A 20,664-nucleotide genomic window follows, 5' to 3' on the forward strand; every position below is an offset into this window, starting at 1 on the left:
CCTTGTATTTTAAGTTTTTTTTTTTTTTTAAAAGTATTTCCTGTGGTCTTATTACTGGAGAAATTCTCTATAGATACTAACAGTAAAAATTTAAAACCTTTTCTCTGGAAATGAATGTTTTCTTTGCTAAAATCCCTAGAATGCAAACAGGAAATCCTTTCAATATGAGCTTTCAGTTTTTAATATTAGTTGGATAGAGAAAAAACATCATACTGAGGTTAGGTCCCCAGGCCATGACAGAGCATGAGAGGTTTACAAGAGAACGGTGCTACATATTTTTTTCACATAAATGGGGAGATGAGAAATATATATGACATATCATATATGATACAATAAATATGTACATGTAATAATATATAATATATAATGTATATTTTTTCTTTCAACACGATGTACATTTTAATTTCCCTTTTATCTCCCAGTGTCCCGGGATGCCAAAACTTTAAAAGTGGATGAGGAGACAGGGCACACAATGAGAGTTACTTGGAAACCAGCACCAGGGAGAGTCATCAACTACCGTGTGGTTTATCGCCCCCACGGGGGAGGGAGACAAATGGTGGCTAAAGTGCCACCCACAGTCTCTTCAACAGTGCTAAAGCGACTGCAGCCACAGACCACCTACGACATCACCGTTCTGCCCATGTATAAGACCGGAGAAGGGAAGGTCAGGCAAGGCTCAGGAACAACAGGTATGAAATCACACACACATGCACGCACGCACGCACACAGGGTGCTAATGCTAGACTTGGACTCAGAGTCTCCCTATCTTGCTTGGCTTTTCTCGCTCAGAGTTAGTGCTCTACCACTTGAGCCACAGCTCCCCTTCTAGCTTCTTGGTGGTTAACACGAGATAATTTCCTGCCTCAGCTGACTTCTGACCACAATCCTCAGACCTCAGTCTGCTGAATAGCTAGGATGATGGGACACTAGTTCCTGGCCTTGACATAATAAGTTTTTGTTGGCGAAGCATGGGATGTTTTAAAAGAGGACTCTCTTCTGTATGTTTTAGTTATAAAAGTTTTTAATGGAAGCTGGGCTTGAAGATGTAGCCAGTGGTAGAGTGCTTGCTCAGCATGCACAAGACCGTGGCTTTGATCCCCAGACACATTCACACAAAATTGAATCTGCAATACATGGAACTCTTAGATGGAATGCCTAATTACCATCCCATCTATAATCGATAGATTATATATAACCAATCTAGTTCCTGTCAGCTTGATGTTACCTACTAATGTATTAATGCTAATCTAACTTAAACTAACTTGGATTGTGGGGATTATTTATAATGCTTGGGTAGCACTCTGTTATGATAGAGGTTTATTAGATGTGTGTGTGTGTGTGTGTACTGATCCTGGAGTTTGAACTCAGGGCCTTACACTCTTCTTTGCCCTCTTCCCTAAAAAGCTGGTGCTCTACCATTTGAGTTATACCTATACTTCCATTTTGTTTTTGCTGGTTAATTAGAGATAAGAGTCTCCCAGACTGTCCTGCTCAGTCTGGCTTCAAACTGAGATCCTTATATCTCAGCCTGCTGAGTAGCTGGGATTACAGGTGTGAGCCACCTGCACCTGGCTTTCCTGGCTCTGATATCTCATGTCACTAGACTTAATCCTTCTTAGGAATGTCTGTAGAGAGCACAAATCCAAGTCCTATTGATAACCTGTTAACAAAAAACACCCATAACCCTTTTTTTTTTTTTTTTATCATTACAGCTTCTCGATTTAAGTCACCTAGAAACCTCAAAACATCTGACCCGACTATGTCAAGCTTCCGAGTGACATGGGAGCCTGCCCCTGGCGAGGTGAAAGGTTATAAAATCACCTTCCACCCCACGGGCGATGACCGGAGACTTGGGGAGCTGGTTGTTGGGCCCTATGACAACACAGTTGTTCTAGAAGAACTAAGGTAGGGATTAACTGTGTTTGTGTTAATAGGTTGAATCAGTTTGTGCAAAAATGTTGAGGAACTTGTGTAAATCAGTAGTCATTGCACTTTAATCACTGGCATGTCATTTTTGCTAGTAGAAGGTTTATATCTTTTTTGTTAGTAGAAGGTTTACAATCAACTACATCTGATTTCTTATGTTTCATGATGGCTGCATTAGAATTCAGAAGTTAGCAACAGAATTTAGCCTAAACAAAATGTAATTGTGTGTGTGTGTGTGTGTGTGTGTGTGTGTGTGTGCTTGCACTCAGGGCCAGAGCACTGTCCTTAACTTTTCTACCCAAGGCTGGTTTTGTACCACACTTGAACCATAGCTCCATTTCTGGCTTTTTGGTGATTAATTGGAGATGAGTCTCACAGACTTTCCTGCTCAACTTGGCTTTTAGTTGTGACCCTCGGATCTCAGCCTCCTGAGTAGCTAGGATTACGGGTAGCTGGCTTTATTTATTTATTTCAAACTATAACAATTTTTTGTTATTAAGTGATTTGAAATGGTTATTAAGCACCATGTTTACAAATATTTATAACATATACTTTGGGCTCTGCATGCCTTCTCAAATGGCCCAAGTAACTCACACCATGATCCTGAGTGTGAAATCTCCAGTCGGGCGGGCACACAGGAGCCAGAAGCAGAACTCTACACTTGGTGCCAGCTGGCAAGGCAGTCTTGGGCTGATTAAAGTTCTGGTTTTAGCCTGAGTAGTAGAAAACAAGGGAGTTTGACTTTGAACAGCACCCTACATTCATGACTGTGGAAAGAATGAACTACTGTGCATGGTCTCTTGGCGAGTTCGTTCAATGGTTCATTCAATAATGTTGAAAATGGGACAGATGGGGAAGAAGGATGGAAGGAGCGACAATGGTCAAGATGCATTGTACTTATAAACTGACATGCTGAATTGAAATTGCTTTGTAGAAATAACTTAAAATAATAAAAATGAAAACAACAACAACAAAAGAAATAACATGGAAAACAGCATATAAATGTGTATTATTTACTTTTACTAGTGTGAGGAGGATGAAGTTTATTGAGCTTTTTATTTTGCTGCCATGGTATCGGGTGCCTTTAGTTACTAGGCAAAGAATGTCATTTTGGATGCTATTTTTTCATATTAGCTGGATAAAGAGGAAACATCAGTGACTTTCTGAAAAGCTACTGCTTAGGAGCAGCAAGAACAAGGCGTCTGCTCATTCTCTGGCTTGTCTCCTCTGACAGAAGGACAAGCCAGAGGGTTGACTCCTAGAGGGTTTTTTTTTTTTTTGGTGCTGGTCCTGGGCTTGAACTCAGGGCCTGAGTGCTGGGCCTGAGCTGTTTTTGCTCAAAGCTAGTGCTCTACCACTTGAACCACAGCTCCACTTCCAGCCTTTTGGTGATTAATTAACATTAAGAGTCTCATGAACTTTCCTGCCTTGGCTGGCTTTGAACCATGATCCTCAGCTCTCAGATGCCTGAGTAGCTAGAATTCTAAGTAGGAGCCACTGGCACCCGGCTCCTCTAGGTCTCTAGGATGGCTGGTAGCCGATTTCCCTGGGTCCCTCAGAGGGCAAATGTAAGCTTGAATATGATGGGAAGTGTTTTCTTTCCCTTACAATGCTGAGCACTGTAAATTCTTCCGCAAGAACGTTTGTTCATCAAGATGGCTGTCTTTAAGCAAAAACTTAAGCCAATGGTCCAGACTTCCTGTGTCCTTTGTCATTTCAGGGCAGGTACCACCTATAAAGTAAATGTTTTTGGAATGTTTGATGGAGGAGAAAGTTTGCCACTTGTTGGACAGGAGATGACGACCCTTTCTGACACAACTGTAATGCCAGTCTTATCTTCTGGTAAGAAATTGAGCTAAACTCCCCTAGGAAAACTTAGCATTAGGAAATTAGTTCAAGTGGGAAGAATTAGGTTATTATACAATGAGAAGTATCTATAAAAATTTTATGAAAACTTATTTAAACATTAGTATACTTTTTTTTGATGCTTGGATAAAACTGCTTCAAGACATCCAATTAAGGTCTGATGAGGTGGCTCACCTGCCTGACAAGAGCAAGGCCCTGAGTTCAAATCCTAGTACTTCCAAAACAAATAAATAAGCCATGCAGTCAAGCATACTTTTGCATATATATTATAATTATAACATCATACAATTGTATAATTATATAATAATTACATTTATATATAATTTCTTTGGAATTTTGTTTGGCTAAAGGCATGATAGATCTATACTTCAATGATTTAATAATCTGGGCAAGCAGAGTTTTCCTTCTTAGAAAAGATGGGAAGCCATGATTTGGAAGCAAGAAAATGACAACATAAGCTGTTTAGATTTTCTGCCCCCACCAGAATGATTACAGCCTCGATGTAAAGGAAGCTAGCCAAGATGGAAGTACTGAGTTGTTGCGCACACATGCACGCATGCACATACTCTTGTGCATGCATGTGCATACACACTTATGCACATTTTGTGCCAGTACTTGGGCTTGAACTTGGGCTTCCCACTCTTGCTTTTTGTTGTTGTTGTTCAAGGCTGGCACTCTAATTTGAGCCACACCTCCAGTTCCTATTCATTTTTTTCTTTTATTCAGTTACTAAAAAATGATAAGCTCTGAGTAGAGCAGCCTTACCAATGTTTAGATGATTGATATGGTATTTGGGACTCTTCCATCCCAAGTTGTTTAATACATGAACAACACTTTTGTATTTGATAGTGTGATGAACTTACAGTTTTTTTCCCCAAGAAACATTTAAGAGATGTCAAGAGCAAATACTAATGTTTTAAGAACTTGGAAGTTTTATAATGGCAACATCGGTTTCAAGAAAATAAAGCATTCACAAAGTTAGACGTAGAGAAAATAAGTGGAAGAGTCGTCTTGCTGTTTTGCATGAGTATTTTGTTGTTTCTCTTATGATGATATTAACTGGCTTGTATTTTTATTTTGTAGCCGTGCACTGAGGAAGTTTGGACTATTTTCTTTCCAAAGCATGCTAGCTTTGTATAAGTGTTTGTGCTCCATGACTGTCTAGCTTTCAATTTGTGTATCTGTTCTGCAACTGTTTCTAAATTCTCTTCCCTTTTCCCTTTTTCTTTACATGTGCAAACGTTACCATTTGAATTCAATAACATTAAATAATTAATAACTACATAATGTAAGCATGTATGGGTTTTAGAAAAATGTAGCATAGAGTTCAAAATATAAGAGTCAGGTTTCTCATATTTCCTATCATTTGTAATAGTTACCTTAGAATGCAATTATTTTAATAGGTATTTTTGGTTCACCAAACCCACTGGGAGTTTACCCAATGAATCAGTCCATCTCACATGTGTTTTCCAATGACGGTTAGATGTTGCAGTAAGAAGCAACACCTGTAGATCCCGTTAACATTCGATTAAAACCATTAGCATTGTGTTGTTAGCTAGTTATGCATGTTCCACTTGAGTGTATGAGCTTTTCAAATGGACAGCAGTGGTCTGATTCTAGTCTCCAGGGCTTATGTCATCATAGCAAGGACAGAACTGTACTCCATGATCTTTGGAGGAACTGATTCTTCCAGATGATGTTTGTGATGAATAATTCAAAGATACCCTCCGAATCATTAAGTTGAGCTGCACCACTCAAGCAAGCAATACTAACAAGAGGATGGCTAGGATGTTTAACTCACTGACAGTGTGTTCCCTAATTGTTCATCTCACAATTGTGTGTCAGGGATGGAGTGTCTGACCAGAGCTGAAGCAGACATTGTGTTGCTGGTGGATGGATCCTGGAGTATCGGACGAGCAAATTTTAGAACTGTGAGGAGTTTCATTTCTCGCATTGTGGAAGTCTTTGAGATTGGCCCCAAAAGAGTACAAATTGGTAGGTCCTGCCACTACAGAAGATGTTTGACATTTTCTTTTCATTAGTTTGTTTTATTATTATGTTTTCCCTTTAACAAAACCATCTTGATGTAGTTGTACAAAGAGATTTCAATTCCATAAGTCGGTTTCTGGGGACAGTGCATCTTGCTCAGTATCAACCCTTCCACCCTTCTCCCGTAATACTTTGGTATTATTTTAGCCCTTGCTCAGTACAGTGGAGACCCCAGAACAGAGTGGCATTTAAATGCTCACAGAGATAAGAAGAGCTTGCTGCAGGCCGTGGCGAACTTACCCTATAAAGGAGGCAACACCCTCACAGGTGAGTGAGGACTCTGGGCTGGTTTAGCTTGGGTGATTGATCAAGCCTGTGGCTGGAAAGGATGTGACTGGCTCTTTTTTTTTTTTAAACCCTGCACCCACCCCCTAGGCATGGCTTTGAATTTCATTCGCCAGCAGAGCTTCAAGACCCAAGCTGGCATGAGGCCCCGCGCTCGAAAAATTGGTGTTCTCATAACTGATGGGAAATCACAAGACGACGTGGAGGCTCCATCCAAGAAACTCAAGGATGAAGGCGTGGAGCTTTTTGCTATTGGTAAATACTGACAGGGAGAACTATGTCAAAGGGTCGAGAATGTGCTAAGGACATTCTTTTTTTTTTTGGTACGTAGAAAAATATTATCAGAAGCAGGAGAGAAAGAGATTTCCCATCACACAATTTATCAAATGATAGGCCAGGAAGTGAATGCATCATTTTCTTTTCTTCTTGGGGTAAGACCCAACTATGTGGCTTTTTCCTTTTCCTTTTCTTTTTTTTTCTGTTAAAAAGAAAGTAATAGATTCAAAGGAAGACTGTTCTATGAATGAGATTTGGGAGAATTCCTGTTTGGCTTTCCAGAGAATCATGCCTACTTTTAAATTTTACTTTTAATGTTTGGCTAGTTCTAGAGCGTGAACTCAGTGCCTTAAGCATCATAGCCCTAGTTATAGCTAGTTATTTTGGAGATACAATTTTCTCAGGCTTTTTGAACTGGTGATCCTCAGATCTCAGCCTCCTCAGCCTCCTGAGTAGCTAGGATTACAGGTGTGAGCCACAGGTGTCTGGACCATACACATGTGCACACACACACACATTATTTGTACACACATGTACTACTACTGTGACTTGAACTTGGGGCATTGAGCTCTTGCTTGGCTTTTTTACCCAAAGCTGGTGCTCTACCAGTTCAGCCACACCTTCACTTCCAGAGTTTTGCTAGTTAATTGGAAATAAGAGCCTCACAAGCTTTTTTTGCCCAGGCTGGTTTTGAACTACAATCCTCAGATCTCAGCCTTCTGAGTAGCTAGGATGACAGGCATGAGCCATCAGTGCCTGGCTCTGCATTTATTTTGATATCTATTATTTTTGCTATTTAATTTATTGATATCTATTATTTTACTTTACTTATTGATAAAACATTGATCCTAGAAGCATTTAGAGGAAAACAATTCAGAATATCTTTTAGATTACACTACTCTTTATTTCCATATTATACCTACTGTTAATCATTCTATTCCTGAAGGGAAATTATAATTTTTTATACATACATGCATATATATCTCCTAGTTAATAAGTTATTAATCCTTCATAGTTTGCCTAAAGCAGCCATCAATCAAAAAAGCTCTAAAACATTTGCCTCATTCCGTATTATTTTCAGAAAGACTCTTTTAATGTGTCCATTCTGTTTTGCAAGGTATTAAGAATGCTGATGAAGTTGAATTAAAGATGATTGCCACGGACCCAGATGATATCCATGCATACAACGTGGCTGATTTTGGGTCGCTCTCCAGCATCGTGGATGACCTCACCATTAACCTGTGTAACAGTGTCAAAGGGCCTGGTGAGTGCACCCTCCCCAGCTTCTCATCCTCCGCACGGCTCATCATTATTTTCTGGATAGGGAAGACGGTTGTTTTGTGCATGGTAAAATGTTTAGAAATACCTGACTCTCTGATATCAGCAGTATTACCATGAGATGGGACCATCCCAGATACCTTTATGATTGCGACCACTCAAATGGAAGGTTTTTGGAAAATGGATGATAAAATAATGAACCTTATTATATAAAAAGTTCTTTTTTTTTTTTTTTTGGTTGATCGGGAGGGTTGAACTCAGGGCCTGGGCCTTGTCCCTGAGCTCAAGGCTAGCACTCTCCCACTTTGAGCCACAGACCACTTTCAGTTTTCTGGTGTTTTTTGGAAATGAGAGTCTCACAGACTTTCCTGCTCGGGTTGGCTTTGAACCATGATCTTCAGATCTCAGCCTCTTGAGTAGTTAGGATTATAGGTGTGAGCTCCTGCACCTGGCTGAGGAAGTTCTTTTTCATGACATGGAGATTATGCAGTTATGTGGGTTTTGGACAAGTTAGAAGGAGTTCAACAGGTATTTTGGTAAGGAAAGTTCACACACTGAGGATAAAGGATATATATTTTGGAATGTTCCTTCTTGAATTTCTTTCTCTAACGTTGTTGCTGATTTTTTAATTTGGCTTTGCTAACTGTCTGCTAAGGGCAAGATTCTCCCAGTGGAGAATTACTGCATTTATCTTCATTTTTTGAGGGGGGGGTACCTCTAGCTCTTACTTGTCTTTTTCTCTCAAAGTTGGTCCTGTACACATGAGTCACACTTCCACTTCCAGCTTTTTGCTAGTTAATTGGAGTTGTTGATAGACTTTATTTTCTAAAGTGTGGTATCTGTTTCCAAATTCCTAATTTAAATAGAATTTGAAGAAAGGTATTGTTGGGTGCCTGTGGCTCATGCCTGTAATCCTAGCTACTCAGGAGGCTGAAATCTGAGGATCTTGCCAGCCCAGGCAAGAAAGTTCGTGAAACTCTATCTCCAATGAACCACCAGAAAACCAGAAGTAGTGTTAAGGCTCAAGTGGTAGAGCATTAGCCTTGAGCTCAAGAGCTGAGGGACAGTGCCCAGGCCCAGAGTTCAAGACCCATGACTGTCTGATTTGCTTGGCTTCACTATAGTCAAATCCAGATTTGACTTTACATTTGTCACCTGAAAGAGGAAGGAGAGTTACAGTTTTAGAATTTGCACTTTTAGAAATTATGTCATCTTTCTTCACTGGCAGAGAACCTGAGATTTAGAGAAATTATGTGACTTAGGATCAAATGGTGAGTGATGTTTTTAATGGGTCTTTGAAAAAGTACTCATGGATAAGCCATCTTTATAATTTATAATATATTTATAAGAACATTATAGACTTGAACTTGCCATGACAGAAATAATACAGAATGGTTAATGTTTGTATAAATCATAGGAAAAATATACTGAGCACCAATATAGAAGGATTTTGGAAAATTAACCATAAACATCATGGTGTTTATTATATTAGAAAATTTCTCTTAACTCCCAGTAGATTATGGTAAAACCATCCTTCCTGAATTTGTTACAGCTTTGGAAAAGTTGGGATGTGTTTAGAGAATTATGTGGCAGAAGCATATATTTTTGTGTCTTCTTGAGTTTCTCTCTCCAAACTTTTGCAAATTTTCTCTTTTGGATCTTGAACAACAGACTGACCTTTTCCCTGGAGAAATAGACCAGCTGGGCAGCCAAAATTTGTACGTTCTTGGCTCTGGAATAGCTGAGAGAGTTGTAGCTTTATTCAGTTGGAGAGAATTTTGAGTGAGGATGAAACCATCTTTTATCTATTTTCCTTTCTTTTTTTTAAAAAAATCAACTATGTAATAGTTGCATTTGTTCTAGTTTCCCAGACAGTAAAGCTGCTTGATAATTTTGCAAGCTTGTCTATGACTCAAAGTACAATAAAAGTTAGAAAATTAGGAATGAATCTGCCCCTCCCCCCACCCCAGTTCTGGTTTCTAAAGGAAGGAGAAGGAGTTTGTATGAAAATAATTTGCCACATTCATGGAGACAATGGCTCACTTTTTTTCTTTTTAAATGATTATTTAGAACATCTTCCTTCTGGTAATATTAAGTGTAAATATCTCATTGTTTTTATTATTTTTCTAGATATTGTTTTGTAGCTGTCACTCCTATCTACCCATAGAGCACAATCTTAGGCAGTGGGGTGTCTACATAATTTACAATACTTGTTTGTTTTCCTCCTCTCTTCCCCTCCCTTCCCATTTACTTTTTGTGCCAGTACTGAGGCTTGATCTAATGATCTTGAGCTCTCATTCAGCTTGTATGCTTCTGACTGGTACTGTACCATTTGAGCCACACTTTCAGTCCTCCTTTGTACTCTTTCTTGAGTGGAAAGCATTAGCTTGTCTATTACAGAATAAATAGGCAGTAAAAAACCACCCAACTCTATAAGGCTCCTAAACATGACTAAGACACCAATTTTAGAATGAATTCGTTGTGCTCATTCCCAAGTTGGGAATTACAGTTTGGGGCCAGCCTGGCAAAATTAGCTAGTCTCCCGTCTTAGCCAATAAGACAGATGCTGTAGTGTATGTCTTTCATCTGAGTTATTCATGAAGTGTAAATAGGAGGAATGTGGTATAGGCTGCCACCAGCATAAATGAAAGATCCTATCTGAAATGTAACTAAAGCAACAGAACTAGAGCATCTGCACAGCAAGAGCAAGGCCCTGAGTTCAAACCTCAGCCCAGTACTACAAAAGAGAAAAAAAAAGCAATGTTATCCTCACAAGACATCACTTTTGCCTATGGTATTTAAACATTAAAAAATATAATTTTATCCTATGTATAATAAAAATGGCAGCGAGGCCAATGGATTTGAGTGGTATCTCCATTTGACTGAGACAATGGAGAAACTCAGCTGTTGGGACCAGATTGATTGATTACCTGTATGATTGTAGAGAGGAAGTACTCGAGGATGACTCGGAGGTTTTGGGTTGGAGCAATTGTTTAACTGGTGGTGTCTCAAAGACGAAATGGACAGGTTGAAAGAAAGATGATGAACTCAGGTTTGAATCTTCTGGAGCTAAGCACCTGAGCTCTCATTATGCCTTCTGAGGGTCAGATGGGCAGTGGGCCTCCCTACCGACTTTGTGTTTACTGCATAAAAAGAAGCATGTAGCTGGGCACTGGTGGCTCACGCCTGTAATCAGGAGGCTGAGATCTGAGGGTCACGGTTCAAAGCCAGCCCAGGTAGGAAAGTCCATTAGACTCTTATCTCCAATTAACCACAAAGAAACCTGGAAGTAGTGCTGTGGCTCAAAGTGGTAGAGTGCTAAGCTTTGAGTGAAAGAGCTCAGAACCCAGGTCCTGAATTCAAGCCCCATGACTGACAAAAACTCCCCCTAGGGGCTGGGAAGGTGGCTCAGTGGTAGAGTGCTTGCCTTGCACGCATGAGGCCCTGGGTTCGATTCCTCAGCACCACATAAGCAAAAAGGAAAAAGCCGGAAGTGGCGTTGTGGCTCAAGTGGTAGAGCGCTAGCCCTGAGCTGAAGAGCTGAGGGACAACGCCCAGGCCCAGAGTTCAGGCCCCACGACCGGACCCCCCAAAAAAAAACTCTCCCTAATCCCCCAAAACAAAAAACCTACCCCAAACCCCAAACAACAAAAAACAAAGGATATAAAAACTTCCACTATGGAGATCATCCCTGTTTTATTCTAACTTGAAACAGCATCAGTTATTGATGAATAACGATTACCACGACCCTGGGTTAATGAGAATATTTCTGCGCTTTGTTTCACATGTAGGTGACTTGGAAGCACCTTCTAACTTAATTATTTCTGAGAGAACTCATCGTTCTTTTAGAGTGAGCTGGACTCCTCCTTCTGACAGCGTGGACAGATACAAGGTGGAATACTACCCTGTTTCTGGAGGGAAACGTCAAGAAGTAAGTAGACAGCCCTCTATCATTGGTCACTCATGGAGATTGGGCCCTGGAGGTGCAGGTTTGCAGGGGAGAGGCACAGACTGCGGAAAGAGGAGGGGACATGTTTCTCCTCCTTGGGAGGCAGCCACTTCTGTTTGGACATGGGAATAGAACTTGGCTTAAATCCTTACAAGTTCTCCAGAATTATACAGCATCCATGTGATTTTTATTATTTATTTATTTATTTATTATTTTTGTCTGTCAAGGGGCTTGAACTCAGGGCCTGGGTGCTGTCCCTGAACATTTTCACTCAAGTCTAGCACTCTACCACTTTCAGCCACAACGGACTTTCCTACCCAGGTTGGCTTTGAACTGAAATCCTCAGCCTCCTGAGTAGCTAGGATTACAGGCGGGAGCCACCAGCGCCCAACCATCTACCTGATGTTTAAAATTACAATTAGTTTTAAGATATTGATTTATTCATGAGTTTATACTAGAACTACCGAGTTGACAAGGAATATGAAAGATGATCTAGTTTTACTCACTTGTTTTGCAAGGAAGGACACAACAGGTGGGAGTATAAATTATGTTACTTACCTATGATTGCACTGTGAGCTAGTAGTTTTCCAAAAATGAGAGAGACAAAAAGAGACCTTCCTGCAGAGCAACTTCTGGACTCTGTGCAGGTGAACTGCCTTGCAAACATAGTAGAAGGAAGGGATCTGACTGTATCACATGTATTTTTAACATTTAACTTTCTCCCCCTAGTTTTATGTGAGTCGACTGGACACCAGCACTGTATTGAAAGACCTAAAGCCTGAGACTGAATATGTTGTTAATGTGTATTCTGTGGTGGAAGATGAATACAGTGAGCCTCTGAAGGGCACAGAGAAAACCTGTAAGTCAGATTGAGAGAGAGAGAGAGAGCAAGAGAGCGAGAGAGCGAGAGAGCGAGCGAGAGAGTGAGAGAGAGAGATTGATTTTCTCAGCATTCTATTTTTAGAGCTGATGGTCCATCTCAGATATTTGCCAGCCTTTAAAATCATTCTTTTATTCAATACATGTTCAACAGATATTTCTCAAGTGTTCTTTATTTCATGCAGATGTTCAACAAATACAATCTCCCCCCCCGCCCCCCCCCCCCCCACATTTTCTGGTTGCTCCTGTTGATACAACATCACATGGTGGAATTGGGAGGCCATGGCTGTAATAATTTAGAGGGAAAATAGCTTTAACATGGGTATTCATGGGCTTTTCTGTTCTCAAGAAAATGTCTTAAAATGCAATTTGATCTTTCAAGAGGATAATCCTTTAACCCTTACTCTAATAGTGACATTTTACTAAGTGATTAAGTTCTTCCAGGTTAAGGTATTGCAAGGCATCATGGGAGTAATGGACTTTAGCCTAGGAAGAGTTGCTTGCAGAGATGACTTGTTTTACCTCCTCGGAGGGTCACACATGCCTATTATCAATGAAATATTCCTATTTTTTTTTCTTCTGGCCTCTGGCTTTTATTAGTGAAGGTGTGATAGCTTTGACTTTGAGCAGAGCTTTCAGGGATGGTTTTTTTTGCTCCTGTTCCTGGCAAGGTTTCCAAGGTAATATGGAACTAGATTTTTCTTTCTTGGCTAGACATCAGGGGGCAGAAAGGAAGCCATTTGTAAGAGGAAGGAGAGAACACGGGTCCTTGTTAAGATCTCTTCTTTCAGGATCCTTTTTCATTAGTCCTCAAGAGATGGAAAAGATGTACTTTACAATGGGAAGACTTTGTTTTTAATTTAAGTTTTGTATCATTATTAGGAAGGTGATATACAAAGGCCTTAAAAGTTTTATATCAATCTTTGAACAAAAATATTGAAACCTACATGGGTGTTAAGTGAAGAAAAGATTGTAGACTTTTTATTGAACTCGTAAGCTTGAATTAAAATGTTTATAAGTCCTTTCTTCTCTATTTTTTAATGTGGGATACCCTCTAGCTATTTATATATTGTGCCAGTATGGGGGCTTGAACTCAGGGCCTCATACTCTTGCTTGACTTCTTCGCTCAAGGCTGGTGATCTTCTATTTCAGCCATACCTCCACTTCTAGCTTTTGTTTGTTAATTGGAGATAAGAGGCTCTCAGCTATCTCTGCTCCGGCTGCCTTTGAACTGAGATTCTCAGATCTCAGCCTCCTGAGTAGCTGGGATTAAGATATAAGCCACCAACACTTGGCTATATCCTTTTACTTATTTTTTCAAGAAATTGAAAATAAAGTACAGCACTTGGTATTTGTGTGTGAAATCCTGACAGAAGAACAAAAATGGTCCAGTTAAGGAAGTACCACCGAATAAAGTGTCAGGAAGCTAGGGTTTATTTTAGCTTGTGTGTGTGTGTGTGTGTGTGTGTGTGTGTGTGTGTGTACGTACACTGGTACACTGGTACTGGGACTTAAATTCAGAACCTTGCTCTCTTGCTCAGCTTTTTCACTCACAGCTGTCACTCTACCACCTGAGCCACTTCTCCAGTTGCTGTAATGTCATTTGCAACTTGAACTTTAACATGTCTTCCTCTGTGTAATGGTTGCAACATGCAAGGACCAGTGAGATTGGATTTGTATAAGGAGGATGGAGGAAGGGTTACCTCAAGTTTTTGAGCCACTCATTCTCGAGTTAGTATATGTAAATATCATCAAAGTGAGAAACAATGGGTCAAAACCAAGTGGATGGAAGGAACGAGACTGATGGCAGCTTCCATGTTTCTGTAGTGCCGGTTCCTGTCGTTAGCCTGAATATTTATGACGTTGGTCCCACCACCATGCACGTACAGTGGCAGCCTGTGGGAGGCGCCACTGGCTACACCGTGACACACCACCCTGTGAAGGCCCCGGAACCTACCAAACCCAAAGAGGTGAGCCATGTCTGTTTCTGCACCCATGGGCTTTCTGAAGAGTTTTCAGCTTTATAGCTCCCATTACATGGCAGTCATTTCTGATCTAATTTGTAATGTTACATACAGCAAAACAAAAACAAAATAAAAAAAAGTTAAGTTCATGATCTGCAACCGAGTTTACAAAATGTTGGCATGAAACAAAGAAATGGAATTCTTTCTTTCTTTTTATAATAGTACTGGGGTTTGAATTCAGGGTCAAGTACTTGCTATACAAGTACCGTGCCACTGAAGCACCCCTCCAGCCCTATTTCGTGCTGGCTGCTTTTGAGATAGGGTTTGCTTTCTGCTGGGGAGTCTGCAGTCCACCTATTTTTAGCCTCCCTGGGGTTGCTGAGATGATAGGCAAGATGCCATGGGGTACAGGTTCTCTCCGTGAAGATGGAACCTCACACACTTTTCTGTCCCCAGTGACCTGGAATTTGTTCCATCTCAGCCTCCCAACTAGCTAGGATTACAGGTGTGAGCCACCAGTGCCACAAGAAACGTAAATCTTACAAATGAAAAGTAGAAGATATGTTGTAATCTCGTGTGGACAAATAGACTTTAACTGGCTCTGGTAAGTGGACACACTTGACCTGAGTGTCTCCCCTTTGCATTTTCACACACAGATTCGAGTGGGGCCAACAGTGAATGATGTGGAGCTCACTGACCTCCTTCCCAACACTGAGTATGAGGTCTCCGTCCAGGCTGTCTTGCATGACCTCACTAGTGAACCTGCCACGGCTCGGGAAGTCACCTGTAAGATGCAGCTAAATGTTCATTAGAATCTTTTTTTTACATAATAATAGTGACAGTTTGATAATTCACATATAAATTATAGTTATTGCTTTGCCAAATCATATTTGAGAACAAATACCTTGATCCCAGATTTTATGGTAGAATCTTCACATAAATTGGTTCTAGGATTCACATTGGTTTTCCACATGGAGCACAGGGGATTCTGGGATGTCTGCTCAATGGTATCTTACCATTGGCTGGCAAGGTGCTAACGAAGGTACAGAATGAGAATTAATGGTGCAGCTTACAACTAATCTTGTTTTAGACCCAGGAAATACAGTACATATATAGGATGGATGAGAACAGGAGAATTGAATGTAGTTTTGGAGGAAGATATCTGAAGTTCAGATAAAAGATGTTCTGAGTTCTTGTTGAAGAAGAAACTATGAGAACAGAAATGTCTTTTTCACTTATATCAATTGATCAATTTACCCAGTCCCAAAACCTATTGATCTCCTATCATATGCCAGTATGTACACTTTGGGAATACACCACTAAATAATACAAAGCAATCTCTATGTGTGTATTCTTCCAGGGTTGGCAGTCTGTATTTCTAGTTTGTTTTACTGAGTATTAAGGTTGACTTTTTTTTAAGAAGTCGTAAAAGAAAGCTATTTGCTTTCCTAGTTTGGTTTCATTCTTAGAAAAGTGAACATCCTAGGACAGGTATTTGGCTTTGAAGTTTGACGAGTCCTATGCCCACATTTCTAAGGAAATGAAGAAATTCAGAGAAGCTTCAAGGGGATAAAAGCAGCTGAAGGTAGAGCAGCGAGGAGAAAGAGGTAGTACAGTCAGAATTCATGGATACAAGGACATACTTATTCATTATCTTTAAGATGTGAGACACCGCCAGGGCTGGTGGTCTCTGGCGGTCTGTGGAAGTTTGCTAGTGTCAGATGGAAAGTTGGGACCCAGCTCAGATTAGAAGTCTGTGATCCAAGAGTATTGAGAGGAAATGCTGAAGGCTCATACTAGGATGAAAGATATATGGGACCTCAGATTCCGGTAGAGCTGGACCGCAATAGTGGAGGAAAAGAGGGTGGAGAAAAAGGCAGACAGACACTGATGAGATTGGAGGTGCAGAAGGGTGGATGCATGCATAGTGACCCAGGAGGTCGGATGTGCAGAGTTGAATTGAGAGACGAGAAATAGTCAAGTGGGCTCTAAGGAGGAATGCCTCATAAACATTGTACTTGTCTAAGGCAAAATTTTGTTAGACTTGTTAGAATTTTGTGAGTTGGATTTTCTTCTACTCAGTTATGCATCGATAGCTTTCCTACAAACTTATTGGAACTAACTTCACACTCATAGTCAATTGTTTTGCTATCATATTCTTAAGGATAAGTAACTCATCTGGTTGGCCTGCCTGCCTGCCTGCCTTCCTTCCTTCCTTTGTTCCTTCCTTCCTTCCTTCCTTCCTTCCTTCCTTCCCTCCCTCCCTCCCTCCCTCCTTCCTTCCTTCCTTCCTTCGTTCCTTCCTTGGTTCCTTCGTTCCTTCCTTCCTTCCTTCACTTCCTTCCTCCCCCTCCTTTCTTTCTGTCCTTCCTTCTGTCCTCCCTCCTACCCTCCCTCCCTCCCACCCTCCCTCTCCTCTCCTCCTCTCTTCTTCACCCTCTCTTCCCCTCCCTTTCTCTCTTGTTTTCCTCCCCTCTCCCCCACTTTCCCTCCCATCTCTTCTCCTCTTACCACTCTCTCTCTTCTTTGACAGTAATTAGAGTTTGAATGCAGGGCCTAATGATAGAATCTTCTTATTTGAAGAAATGTGATTTGTACATTGATGGTAAATTCTCATCTACTATGGCTTAACAGAAAATTATTTACATAGAGTGGGAGACACTCACTCTATAAACAAGATGCTGTGTGATAAAATATATATCTGTGTGATATACAGCTAGGTGATAAAATTCACATCCTGTTTTCACTGGATTCATAAGAAGAATCCACCTCTTTTTGGTGGATTATGGATCAGAGCACTATTGTCATGAGAATCATTTCCAAGTGTTTCACTGAGTATCTTTAAGTTTTCTCCACGAGACTTCTTGAAAGCTTGTGTGGATGCTTCAGAGATTTGTGGTTGAGAACCACATCTGGATGTAATGTCTTGCCTTCTCCAGTGCCTTTACCCCAACCTCAGGATCTGAGACTGAGAGACGTGACTCACAGCAGCATGAACGTGGTCTGGGAGCCCGTGCTCGGGAAAGTGCGCAAGTACCTTGTTCGCTACAAGACTCCAGAAGAGGACTTCAAACAGGTAGGTTGAAGATGAGAAAGGGTTATTTGTTTTCTTAAAAAGCTTAACACAAGCCGTGTGCCGGTGGCTCACACCTGTAATCCTAGCTACTCAGGAGGCTGAGATCTGTGGATCACAGTTCAAAACCAGTCTGGGCAGGAAAGTCCGTGAGACTCTTATCTCCAATAAACCACTAGAAAACTGGAAGTGGTGCTATGGCTCAAGTGGTAGAGGGCTAGCCTTGAGCTGAAGAGCACAGGGACTGTGCCCAAGCCCAGAGTTCAAGCCCCAGGATCAACAGAAGAAAATAAAAAAGCTTAACACAATAACTCTACCAAGTATAGACAATAATATATGAATACTTCTTATGGTATATTATTTCTTTTTCTATGCCAGTACTGGGGCTTGAACTCAGGGTCTGGGTGCTATCCCTGAACTTTTGTGTTCAAGGCTCGTGCTCTACCACTTGAGCCACATATCCATTTTCAGCTTTTTTTGGTAGTTCATTGTATATAACTGTCTCACAGACTTTTCTGCCGGGCTGGCTTTGAATTTTGATTCTTAGATCTCAGCTCAATGAATACTAGCTAGGATTACAGAAATGAGCCACCCCATTGAATACTTGTTATATTATTAATGTAGAGTTGAAAACTTACAATGTTATTGAAGCACTTTTTGAAAATCAGCAATATATTGAACTGCATTGGATTTAGTTTAAAAATGATCTGCTGTGTAATGGTAATCTCAAAACTATCATTTTGTTATTGTTTTTGTGCTGGTGCTTGGACTTGAACTCAGGGCCTTGAACTTTGGCTTGGCTTTTTCACTCGAGGCTGGTACTCTAGCATTTGAACCCTCTCCTCCTAGCTTTTTTGCTGATTAATTGGAGATAAGAGTTTTACTGACTTTTCTGCCTGGGCTGGCTTTGAACTGTGATTCTTAGACCTCAGCCTCCTGAGACACTAGGATGACGGGCATAAGGCATTAGCGCCCTGCTTCCACATCATTTGTTACTGGATCAATGGTATTTTCTTTTCATCCAGATACCTTATATGGTACTCTACTTTCTATGAATGTCTACAAAATGTCATGATGTTTCTAAAAATAAAAAGCATCTCAGAAAAAAGAGGGGGAAGATTGTCAGATAATTGAAAAAGACAGGACAGTTGAGTAGGTAAGGAGAAAGGACACAGAGTTAGAAGAGTGGCCCTTTGGGAGATGATGATTGGGTAGAGCTGTTTGAATGACAGCTGATTCAAAGGAGGGACAAACTGAGGGAACTTCCCAAGCAAATGCATTTACAACTTGGGTAGACTGAATGAATATTAATGTGAGACTCTCACAGGCATTTTTGGAACATAGAAATGGTTTTTCCAACCAGTCAATTATTTAGACATGCAGTTCATTTGTGGATTTTACAAAACCTAATTTATACTTACGAGCCCATTCCTTCCATTCTGATTTTCCATTTCCAAAGGGGTATAAAGGCGTTGGGGCCTCAGAAAGATCTTATGGGCAGCAAATTGAAAGAAACAAGGTACTGACTTAAAGAGATAAGAGGTTATTTGAATTCATATCCAGTCATCATTTGCCAAGCAATTGGGTTAGATACGTTTCCACTTTGGAAACAGTTGAATGGTGTCCAGTTTATAGAATCTTTTTTAAATTATATTTTTTATTGTTATTATTAAAGAGTTGCACAAAGGGATTATAATGCTTTAAGTCAGATAATGAGTACAATGTTTCCTTTGCTCTTCTCCTCCTCCTCATCCCCCCCCCCCATAAGTTGCATAGGTCATTTGTTGCAGAGTGTATATTGAATACTACGACTGCATTTGTTCACCCTTCCTTCCTCCATCATCAAAACACCATGTTTTCATTTCCTGGAATTCTGTTTTGATAAGTAGTATTTTAGATATTCAGAAGCCTTTGGGTTTCTCCGCTAAGTGTATTCTCCTTCAGTCCAGTTGGATTCTTAAGCACATTGAAAATGTCTGCTTTTCTTTGGTGTTGTAACCTAGCGCTCCTGTTGTTATGCTGAGAGGGACAGGCAGCACTGGGGAGAAGTCAAACCAGGCCCAGGGTCTAACGAAGTCTTTCCCCTGCTCTGTGGCCGTTCCAGGTGGAGGTGGATAGATCGCGAGCCAGCACCACACTCAAAGACCTCTTCTCCCAAACCCAGTACACAGTCAGCGTGTCTGCCGTGTACGACGAGGGTGAATCCCCGCCAGCGACCGAGCAGGAGACCACCCGTGAGTCCTGTCCGTGCTTCATTGGAGCCATATTTTGTATTCATATGTAACTCCACTGGCTTGGCTTTCTTATTTTTTTTTTTTTGTTCAAGGCTGGCACTCTACCACTGGAGCCACACCTCCAGTTTTGGCTTTTTGGTGGTTCACTGGAGATAAGAGTCTCATGGACCTTCCTTCCCAGGCTGCTTGCAACTACAATCCTCAGATCTCTGCCTCCTGAGTAGCTAAGATTACAGATGTGAGCCACCAGTGCCCAGCTGTGGTCCTGTAAAGAGTTGTTTTTTTTTCTCCCTTCAGAAAGCAGAGATATTTATTTTTCCACAGATTGTTTCTCCAGTGCAGAGTCTGGCACATAACAGTTTAATCCAGTGCTCAGAATGTAATTATGAAATAAGTGTTCAATAATAACCTAATCCAAATAATGATAAAAAAATGAAGCCTAGAGCCAACAGTGTTCACAAAGCATACTGAGAACTGTATATAAAATTAAATATTTCTAATCTTTCCATTAAAAGATAAAAAGCGACAGGAGGAATGGTTTTTAATCATTATTACTAGTTTTGTGTGTTACTGAGGATTGAACTCAAGATCTGGTGTTGGCTAAGTAAGTGCTCTACTATTGGAGTCATGCCTCCAGCCCTTTTTGGCTCTGGTTATTTCTGAGATATGGTCCCAATTTAGCTGAGGTCAGTCTGGCCCATGATCCTTCTGTTTATGCTACTTACCATAGCTGGGATGATAAGTGTGTACCACTTAGCTGAGCTAGCTATTGGTTGAGATGGGACTATGGAAACTTGTTGACTAGACTGGGTTTCAAATCATTATCCTCTAGCCCTCAGCTTCCTAAGTAGCTAGAATTACTGACTCAGCTTGTTTGTCAGGCAG

The 20,664-nt window shown here is 40.7% G+C and overlaps 1 protein-coding gene across 1 annotated transcript in view; it reads left to right on the top strand.

The window, feature by feature from the left end:
* Positions 1–20,664, top strand: part of Col12a1 (collagen type XII alpha 1 chain) — a 128,651-nt gene that overhangs the window by 44,624 nt on the left and 63,363 nt on the right. The window contains exons 14-26 of the mRNA XM_042687119.1: positions 423–689; positions 1,713–1,905; positions 3,647–3,768; positions 5,638–5,787; positions 5,989–6,108; positions 6,217–6,381; positions 7,520–7,666; positions 11,472–11,611; positions 12,359–12,488; positions 14,336–14,478; positions 15,129–15,258; positions 17,412–17,548; positions 19,650–19,779. Coding sequence (XP_042543053.1) covers positions 423–689; positions 1,713–1,905; positions 3,647–3,768; positions 5,638–5,787; positions 5,989–6,108; positions 6,217–6,381; positions 7,520–7,666; positions 11,472–11,611; positions 12,359–12,488; positions 14,336–14,478; positions 15,129–15,258; positions 17,412–17,548; positions 19,650–19,779 — 1,974 coding nt within the window. The remainder of the gene's footprint in view (positions 1–422; positions 690–1,712; positions 1,906–3,646; positions 3,769–5,637; positions 5,788–5,988; positions 6,109–6,216; positions 6,382–7,519; positions 7,667–11,471; positions 11,612–12,358; positions 12,489–14,335; positions 14,479–15,128; positions 15,259–17,411; positions 17,549–19,649; positions 19,780–20,664) is intronic.

This window comes from Dipodomys spectabilis, unplaced genomic scaffold (assembly GCF_019054845.1).
Source record: "Dipodomys spectabilis isolate Male_0828 unplaced genomic scaffold, ASM1905484v1 ptg000102l, whole genome shotgun sequence".
In the NCBI taxonomy this organism is placed as follows: Eukaryota; Metazoa; Chordata; class Mammalia; order Rodentia; family Heteromyidae; genus Dipodomys; species Dipodomys spectabilis.